This window comes from Bison bison, unplaced genomic scaffold, assembly GCF_000754665.1.
Source record: "Bison bison bison isolate TAMUID 2011002044 unplaced genomic scaffold, Bison_UMD1.0 scf7180017864377, whole genome shotgun sequence".
Classification (NCBI taxonomy): domain Eukaryota; kingdom Metazoa; phylum Chordata; class Mammalia; order Artiodactyla; family Bovidae; genus Bison; species Bison bison.
This window is the reverse complement of record NW_011494949.1, coordinates 16,105-25,798: the sequence shown is the minus strand read 5'-3', so window position 1 is coordinate 25,798 and position 9,694 is coordinate 16,105. Positions and strand designations below refer to the sequence as shown.

The window sequence follows — 9,694 nt, the reverse complement described above, 5'->3', positions numbered from 1 at the left end:
ACTTCCGCCTCCGGCCCCGAGACTGGGAGGGCGGGGCCTGGCGGCTCGGACGTGGGGCGCGGGGCGCGCGGGCTCAGTGACCGTGAAGGCCGGCTGCAGATGGGGCCACGGCGCCTAGAGCGGGGCTGCGGCGCGCACACACGTAAACACACACACAGACACTGCACACACATAGACAGACACATAAACACACAACAGACACCCCAGACACATGTCACATATCGACATGCCACACACTCCACACAAATGCCGACACCGCACCACATGCACACACCACACACACACACAGACTTCCAGACCCACACGTACACCATAGACACCACACACGCTTGAGTACACAGACCCAGGTCAGTATCTGTGTGCAAACGCCTGGGCCACAGAGGCAGGGGCAGGAAAGAGCAGGTGTGTGAGCCCCCTACCTGTGGCCATGCCAACCGGAACCTACAGGCAGCTGATAGCAGATCACTCTCCAAGGGCCAGGACTTAAGGGCCTGACTGGCTCTGAGGGCTGATCCCTCTGTTATTTCATCTGTCCCTGATAATTTGTGAAAATATAGCGCCATGCTGGGTCAGGAATATCCCCTGGAGAAAGAAATGGCAACCCACTCCAGTATTCTTGCCTGGAGAATCCCCATGGGCAGAGGAGCCTGGCGGGCTACAGTCCATGGGGTCGCAAAGAGTCGGACCGACTGAGTGACTGAACACTAGAGGAATGAAGAATGTAAACAGAAATTATAATTATGTTTGAAATTCTAACTGTACAGACATTTTGAAACATCCTCAGTGCACGAGTGGACCAGGGGAAACAAACAGCAGAACCCCGATAAGCAATGTCTCCCAGGTGCTGGGGTCCCTGGGTCAGGAGAGGATCCCAAGAAGACAGAGCTGGGGGCCTGTGCCTCCCTGGGTTTGGTGCCTTCCTCAGCGGAAAAGCTCTCTCTGAAAGTCACCACTCAGCAGAAGACACCAGGAGCAGTTCTTGAGAGGCTCTAACCCGGCAGACTAAAGAAGGGAGCGAGGTACATCTCTGAAGCGTTCTGAGAGAGCAGAGATCTTGTTAAGCTGTAGCTTACAGTTTGTTAAATATGAGAAGAAAGTGCAAGCAATGCCATAGTGATACTAGGAAAAGAAAAGCCAAAGGATCATCGGTAACTAAAACACAAAAGGAGGAGTGGAAACAAGTTCAAATCTATCAATTATCAGAACCCAAGTTTAAAACAACTAGTTATTGTAAGAAAAATATGTGAAACATGAAAAAACAGGATGGTTAAGTTTGGAGGAGGTTTGCACACCCGTCTGGGCCCGAGAAAGCGGCTGTGGTGATGTTGCTGCTGCTGCTGCTGCTGCTAAGTCGCTTCAGTCGTGTCCAACTCTGTGTGACCCCATAGACAGCAGCCCACCAGGCTCCCCCGTCCCTGGGATTCTCCAGGCAAGAACACTGGAGTGGGTTGCCATTTCCTTCTCCAATGCATGAAAGTGAAAAGTGAAAGTGAAGGCGTTCAGTCGTGTCCGACTCTTAGCGACCCCATGGACTGCAGCCTACCAGGCTCCTGCATCCATGGGATTTTCCAGGCAAGAGTACTGGAGTGGGGTGCCATTGCCTTCTCTGGTGGTGATGTTAATACCAGACAAATGGGCTTTATGTCAGAGGCACTGCCAGAAAGAGTTATTTTAAGATACAAACACATAAACCACCAGGAAAAAGATAGTTTGCTGTGCCAAGATTTTAAACTCTTGTGTCTATTTTAGTCCTTAAATGAAAAGACAAGCCATAGACTGAGAGAGAAACTTTAACTGACAAAGCACAGCTATCCTGAATTTTAAAATAATGCCCACAGTTCAACTAAAAAGAGCAAACAAGTGCAGGACAGACAGCAGAGGACCTTTCACCTCACTGGGGAGGAAATCAAGATGAGGGTGCCTCGCGGCACCAGCATGGTCTTTGTGGAGGCTGGGGGCCCTCGCCTTCCTGTAGCCTATCTGGCCCTCAGACCACCGCCCGGCGTCATTTTCACCGCAAGCCCTCTGGTGGCCCCCTCACCCAGACCTGCCTGTGACCTGCCACCCCTGCCTGGCCTCTTCCCCACTCTCTCCTCACCTTCTCACTCCAGCTTCCTCCACGCGCAATCCGTGTTTCTGTCAAGTCTTGGCTGGAGGCCGCCTCACCCACAAAACCACCACCTGGGTCATCAGACCCCAACCGACCCGCCTGAGCAGCACCCAGCCCCTCCCCACGCACCACAGAACCTACGCAGTCCTTTGGCCACTTGTCTGTCCCTGCCCCCTGACTGTGTGCACGGGAACGCGGCTTCGGCAACCTGACTCTGCGTCTCTTCTTCCCCAGCGTGGCCCCAGCACCGGCCCTGCGGCTGCTGCTACGTCGCTTCAGGCGTGTCCGCTTCTGTGCGACCCCATAGACGGCAGCCCACCAGGCTCCTCCGTCCACAGGATTCTCTAGGCAAGAATACTGGAGTGGATTGCCATTTCCTTCTCCACAGCGCCATCCCAGGACCTGGCATTCAGCATGGACTCAACAAGCAGTTGAGTGAAGGAAGGAGATGTGCATGAAACAGCTGAGTGCCCCCTCACGCCTCAGAGAGACCCAGCGACCTGGAAGCTGGCCGTCAGCAGACCCTGCCGCCACCCAGGTCTCAGACTCCCGGCCTCCGAAACCGTGAGAAAGAAATGCTTGTTGTCTATAAGCCACCCAGCCTCTGGCGTCTTCATTCCACAGCCTGGAATGGGCTGTGCGTATCTGTGGCAGGGTCCCTTGGGTGCCGAGGAGGATGCCTGGGCAGTGCCTGGTGAGGGGAGTGCCATCAGCACCTTGGGGGGCGTCCTCAGTCCCACGGAAGCACACAGAGGGCGCGGGGCAGCTGCTGGGCAAGCGGAAGTCTGGAGACAACCCACACATCCGCTGGTGGCAGGCTGGGTGGTGGGAGAGTCATGCGGTGGGGTGACGCCAGCCTCCAGGTCTCCCCGTGATGAGACTGAAGAACACAGGGAGAGGAGGTGGGTGTGGGGACGGCAGGCTGGACTGCTGGCCCCCAGGGCCAGGGAGCAGTTGGCTGGGACCCAGCAGGCGGGGGCAGGCTGGCCTAGTCTCCCCAGGAGGGACACGGAGTCGTGGAGAAGGGAGGGATATGGCCTGTTGGGCGCAGGAAGGGGCTGGGCTGGGCTGGACTGGCACCGGGGCAGCTCCGAGTGCCATACGGGGCGCTGAGTGCTCATTCGGTTTGGAGGTGCTCTGCAACCAAACGAAAGAAATGAAAACATGACTCCCTTGACCCTGGGGGGGGTGGTTTCTGCCTGGACCCAGATGACCTCCTGGCCCTTCCCACACACTGGTCCCCGGGTCCTGGGCAGAGACACATGTGACATTGGGCCAGGCGTCTGCTCCTCACAGTGCAGTCTGAGTCTGGGGTGTCCCCCAGGCCTCGGTGCTGGGCAGGAGGTCTGGCAGGAAAGGGAGACGGGCTGACAGCACAGCTGTGGGGGCTCCTCCTGGGACCCCAAGTCCACTCTCGCTCTTATCATGGCCCTGAGCCTGGCGGCAAAGGACAGTCTTAGAATGTAAATTTGCCTACACACACTGTAAAGGAAATAAGGTATTTCATTTGGAAAATTAAGAAGATGTTTCCATTTACAGTAAACACATACAACATATGATTTTATTTTACATCAATATCATAAATTTAATACAAACCACAGTATTGGAAATTGAAAGCTCTTTCTAAAGGCACTGAGGAAATAGTACGAAAGGCTGCATTATAGTGCATCTGTGTTTAAAAATTCAACAAGTCTGTCCAGATATTAAACACTTTTTTCATCCAATAGAAACTACAAAAATATAAACTATAAGTTGTGTTTATCGCCTCCCTTCCATCCCATTCGTACATCATCTTTGATTTTAATGTTTTTCAGCTATATAGGCAAAAGCTACCAGCAACAGAAAATAGAGGCCTGAAATTGGTGCTGTCACTGACATTTTAAAGCAGGGACGGCCACATCTGCAGAAATGGCCACATCTGACATTCCACGTTCCATCATCACCTTCTGCACAGTTTATCAGGGGGGCAAGGCTGTAAAACAGCAAAGTGCTGATGGAGGCAGGCTCTGTTGCCACTGTTCCAGCGCGTCAGGGCCTGGGCCTCCAGCGTGACAGCATCTCTGGAGCACGAGACTGGAGCCCCGATGTCCAGGCGCTGGATTCTGCACCAACAAAGCGTGAGTCGCCACGCGCCACGCACCTGCTGGGACCAAATCGGCGCACGTAGTCCAGGGGAGTGGGTGCATGTGAACGCTCGGGCACCATGGCCCTGGGGGCAGACTGCTGCGCCTCCTCAAGCCGCAGCTGTCCTTCGCTGGGTTCCGGCTACAGTGTGCAAACACGCAATGACGCCTCTCCACTCCATCTTTCTGGTCCAAGGTTGCACACATGCAGACTGCCGGCTACCACACCGAGACAGGAATGGGTGCCCCTGTGCAGAGGGTGCATTTGAGGACCCTCCCTTCACAGAGGGAGCTCCAGAGAGGCTGACAGTCACTTCTGAGAGATGGCACAGTGCTTCCATGAGGAGCTGGGCACTTGGCGTGAATAGAAAGGAAGGAGGAAGTTTCTGAAATTCCACGCCGTATCTTAGGGATGAAATGTACACAGTGGGCTGGGCTCAGTATGAGAACCAAGAAGAGAGGGGTGCTGAGCCGGCTGAGGGTGGGAAGCAGGTCGTCCTGACAGGCAGCTGTGCTGCCATCAAAACAGGGGAGGGGGAGACTCTGGCAAAGGCGGGGGCAGCATGGCACCAGCGTCACTTTCTGTAAGGGCCCTGCAAGGGGTGGGCACAGAAGAGAAGGCTGCTGGGGATCCTATGAGGCCATGAATTGACAACGCCCAACCCGGAGTCTGACGGGTAACTTCTGTCACTCTGGGAAGAAACCTTCCACCCCCACCATGCCCCTGGCGAAGCCCTTCCAAGAAGCAGACCGCTGAGGGGTAAGAGCACCCCCAGGTGTGCCTAAGAGTCCAGCAGACCCAGTCCTGCTGGCCCTGTCCTGAGTTCGACAACGTGAATGAAGCAAATAGCTTCACCACCAACTCAGGAGCTGAACGCTGACACCCCAAAGCCACAGATGACAGAGAGAAAGACCCCTTGCTGAATGCGGTGGGACTGCAAGTCCCCGCTGGGCTCCCGCACGTCCTGAGACTCTTGGGGCAGGGGGTGACTGAGGACAGATGCTCGTGCTGTAAAGAGGAAGGGTCTCCAACCAGCTTCCTCCTGCCCCGTGGTGGCTCTGTCCCTTGGTGTCACATCCTGCACAGACTGCACCCGTGGGGTGGGGTCGCCCCGAAGGTGTGGTGAACTTTGCCCTCCGCCAGAGCTATCCGTGATGACTGCGGGTGGCCTTTGCCTTCTGATTTCTTCTTTTGCACCTAAATTCCCTACATTCAGAATGTGTTCCCTTCACAATTTTTTTTCTTTTTTTCTGGCCACACCCTGTGGCATGTGGAATCTTAGTTCCCTGACCAGGGATCGAACCCACACCCCCTGCAGGCATTTAACTGCAGGACCACAGGGGAAGTCCCCACAATTTTTTCCTTTTTATAAAATGCTGCCTGTCTGTCTGGTCTCGATTAATTCCTTCTGGGATGATGATCAGAGTCATCTGAAGACCTGCAGTCAGCAAGGCAGCCTGACACCTGAACCAGCTCCTTCCTTCCCCTCATGCTGTGCTTCTGGACTCGACCCTGTGCACCAGGTGACATGATGCAGCGGGGGGCAGATAAGCACAGACCTCCATCGGAGGCCGCTGAAACCCCAGAGACTGCAGCAAGAACCGCACAAGATCTGGCCAATCCCAGCTCCGGGCCTGCCTTGGCCTAGGCCAGCGTTTTGAGCACACGCTGCATGTTGGAGTGGAGGGTGGCCCGGCGCCATCAGCCTCTTCTGGCTGAACTTCTAGATTCCTCCCAGGCGTGAGCATGTGGCCACCTGCCATTCAGTGAGCCTTACTCCCAATTAGCTGTCTTGGCAGCGGGCCACCAGGGTGCGGCTGTTCCCCGAGGTCTGCTCCCTGCGAGGCGCTGGGGAGATGACCTAGGGTGGGGATGGGGAGCTGTGCTCCTCAGGGGAGAACCCTCCGCCCTTGAGCAGCTGACGACCACCCTGCACTTAGGACCTTCGGTGAACTTGCCATTGCATGTGCTTCCCTCGGGGAAGGCTCGGGCAAAAGCACTGTCCGTGGGGCCCGGCAGCTCTAGGGCAGGAAGGCGCACTGCGTGTCCCTGGGGGGCATCCCCGAGGCCGGGGCGCTCTTGGAGAACAGCCCAGGCAGCCCGCCCTGGCCGTGAGCTGCCCACAGGGGCGAGTCTAGGGGCTCGAGCTTGACTGCGGGAGCTGGCCCGGGAGCCCGGCAGTTGCAGCCCAGGTTGAAGGGCTGGTGGCCCCGCATGCAGAGGCGGGGTGGGGGCTCCAGGCAGGCACAGGACGTGGGGTGCAGCGGGGCCAGCCCCCTGCCGGGTCTGGGGGGGGCGCCCAGCAGGCCAGGCCCTGGGGGTGGGGTGTACAGGGGGAGCCTGGCGCCCGGCTCCGTCTTAAGGTGCATCCTGGTGGGGAAGGTGACCAGCTGTCTCTTGGCCGGATTGCCGGCCCCCAGCCACACCTGGGCTGGGGACATGCGGTAGCCGTCCGCCGTGTCCTCGGACCCTGAGTCACTCTCCATCTTGATGGGCACATCGAGTGACAACGCGGGGTGACTCGGGGCTCCCGGGGGCATCAGAAGGCCTCGCAGCTTGTCCTCAGCGGGGTAGCCGCCCACCGGGAGATGCTGGACTGCTGGCCGAGGGACCCTGCTGTCCAGGCCCCCCTGGGGGAACGGGCCGGGTGTGGGGGGCGGCGCTGGGCCCTGGTGCCCATCCCGCAGGGCTCTGCTGGTCCGGCTGGCGCAGGCCCCGGGGGGCGGCCTGGGTGGGTGAGAGCTGGGTGAGCTCCGGAGGGAGTGGACGGTGCCTTGCGCACCCAGGTAGGGCAGGCAGGCGCCGTGGGCCGGGGCGGTGGGGAATGGGGCAGCCTTGCCGGGCTCCAGCTTCAGCTTGGCGCTGCCATCATCCTGACCGTGCCTCCCGGCCGCCCAGTCCAGGTGCTTCACAGGGCCCAGGGACTCCAGGCGGCAGCTGTAAGGGGGCACGTCCCGCGGGAGCCCCCCGAGCTCCTCTCCTTCCTCTGCCCTGAGGGAGGGGACTCCCGTCAGACGGGACAGGCCGAGGGGGCGACCCTGCATTGGGCAGTGCCACCTGCAGCTCCGGACCACGGGCCAGCCCCTTCCTTCCCCGAAGGGCCCTCCCACAGTCCCCCAGCACCCCAGGATGCGGTGGAGGGGCCTGGGATGGGAGTGATGAGGACAGAGGCTGGGGCGTCAGTGTCCCCGGCCAGTCCCCACGCGGTGAGGACGACCTCCAGGGCGAGGAGCGGCTGTGGGTGCCCTCTGTGTCCGCCTGTCCCACCCAGGGAAGCTCAGCTGCTGAGGGCGAGGGCTGCTGACGCCCTGACTCACTTACCCTGAGGTGCCATCGGGGTCAAGGACAAGGTCAGGGCCGCCCCGGAGGCACAGGCAGGGGCCCCGGGCTGTGACCCGGCCCCAGCGGCAGGCGTCCTCTGGTGTCCTGAACAAGGAAAGGCCGTTTTCTCCATTGCTTCTCCCTGTCAGGATTTGGGAAAGTGAGGCTGAGCAGAGCCTGGAGTGGGTGGACACTCACCTTCCACAAGGTGACAGACACCTGAGAGCCCGGCTCTGCACACCCACCCCGTGCTCCGGACAGTAGTGAGCCCAAGCCCGCCTCCAGGGATTCGCTCATTTCACCCATTTGAAAAGGTGGTCGAGAGAATTGTGAGGAGTACCTGCTGAGTAATTGGTGTTTCCAAGCAATTCTGATTCGCAGAGACTTGAGGCAGCTTTTGCTCTGCAAAGGACAGAAGAGAGCAAAGCAACAAGCAGATTAAATGTGTATCAAGGGCAGAAATTACACACAACGGTTTTGCTGCCACCCAAGAGCATAAGATACAGTAACTCCCTGTGTGAAAGTCTGTAGAGATTGGAAAGCCTTCTCTCAGTTACAGATTTGCTGGAAATTCCGATTCACATCATCTTTCAGGCCAGTGAAGCACTAGCGAATTCGCTTCAGAAAGCAGACACTCATGGCTGCCGGAATGGGCTTCGGCGTGTTTGCTTTCTTCTGGATTTCAGAATGAAGACACAGATCCCTGTGACCTGCGGTAGCTGTTTGCTGTAGTTTACAAAGTCACTGTGAGCACTGAGCTAGTGACACTAAACACTGACCGCCCAGGGCAGTGCGCGCGCACACACACACACACACACACACACACACCTGCATCTCATAGAACTTACAGTCATAGATCCTAGGGCAACTTGCAACTTGTCGTGCAGATCATATTTTGTTTATATTTCCAAAGAAAAAGACGAGGCTCTGAAGTGTTAAGCGACTTGCCTGAAGCTGCCCCCACAGCAGGTGCAGGAGTGGGATTCAAACCCTGGCCAGCTGGCTGCACAGCCAGAGCTTCCTGCCCTGCAGTGGCCCTGACTCTCCATCTTGTGGGTGTCTCTGCAGGAGCTGAGACGGAGACAGAGGAGGAGATGGAGACACGGGAGAGACAGAGATGGAGACAGAGACAGAGGAGAGACAGAGGAGGAAGACAGACACAGAGATGGACCCAGAGACACAGCAGAGACAGGACAGAGGTGGAGAGCATGCGGCTCGCACACAGGACCCGTGAACATTCAGGAGCGAGGCTCTGTCACAAAGGCCCCTTCAGGAAGACTTGTAAAGGACCTGAACTGGGTCCAGCGAGCACGATGCTCCATCCAGAGCCAGCCTCCTGGGCCTCAGACTCCCTGGGTTCGCTCCTCACGGCCTCTGAGCTCAGAGGGGAGTGGACGGGAGGAGGTGCTCCAGCAAGGAGTTCAGCTCAGGGCAGGATTCGGTTCCAGAAAACCCCGAAGGCAACAGAGGCTTCTTTCCCAAAATGTTGGAGGGCTCTTCCTCTCTTCCAGTTTTTTTCTTTATTTTTAATTTTTACAGCGTTGGCTTCTGCCACCCAACAATGTGAATCGGCCATAATTATACACATATCCCCTCTGCTCCCCCCAGCTGAACCTAGAGCTTGTTATACAGTGAAGTGAGTCAGACCGAGGAAAACAAGTATCACCTATTATCGCATATATGGGAATCCAGTAAGACGGTACCGATGAACCTATCTGCAGGGCAGGCATGGAGACGCAGGTGCGGAGAATGGACTTGTGGACCCAGTGGGGGAGGGGGGCCCGATGGGGAGGACTGTGTCCACACACATGCACCGTCCCGTGTAAAACCGAGAGCAGACACGAAGTTGCTGTTAACACAGGGCGTCCAGCCTGGCACTCTGTGATAACCTCCCTGAGTTTTAATGATATTTACAACATGTGTCTAGTATTCGCTCCACAGTCCCCCTCTGTACAGCATCCTAGCCTCACCGTGAAGACCCTCGCCAGCCCTCTGAGGGACATCCAGGCGTCCACGCCACCCGGGGCAGTGGCAGGGGGTCCGGGAGTCCACACCCGCCGTGGAGGCTGGGCCACCTGCGCTTCCCCCCATGGCCGCCCGGGGACAGCACGCCTCCTGGAGAAGCGATCAGTCCAGTTC

At 57.6% G+C, this 9,694-nt stretch overlaps 2 protein-coding genes across 2 annotated transcripts in view; both read right to left on the bottom strand.

The window, feature by feature from the left end:
* EXOC3 (exocyst complex component 3) overlaps positions 1 to 1,358 on the bottom strand; it is a 27,088-nt gene extending 25,730 nt beyond the window's left edge. The window contains exon 1 of the mRNA XM_010857106.1: positions 1,293 to 1,358. The gene's annotated coding sequence lies outside the window, so the exon portion shown is untranslated. The remainder of the gene's footprint in view (positions 1 to 1,292) is intronic.
* Positions 1,359 to 6,255: 4,897 nt separating this feature from the next.
* AHRR (aryl-hydrocarbon receptor repressor) overlaps positions 6,256 to 9,694 on the bottom strand; it is a gene marked incomplete at its 5' end in the record, with an annotated part of 19,091 nt that continues 15,652 nt past the window's right edge. Inside the window, 3 exons of the mRNA XM_010857126.1 lie at positions 6,256 to 7,225; positions 7,556 to 7,697; positions 7,896 to 7,957. Of these exons, the coding sequence (XP_010855428.1) occupies positions 6,256 to 7,225; positions 7,556 to 7,697; positions 7,896 to 7,957 (1,174 nt within the window). The remainder of the gene's footprint in view (positions 7,226 to 7,555; positions 7,698 to 7,895; positions 7,958 to 9,694) is intronic.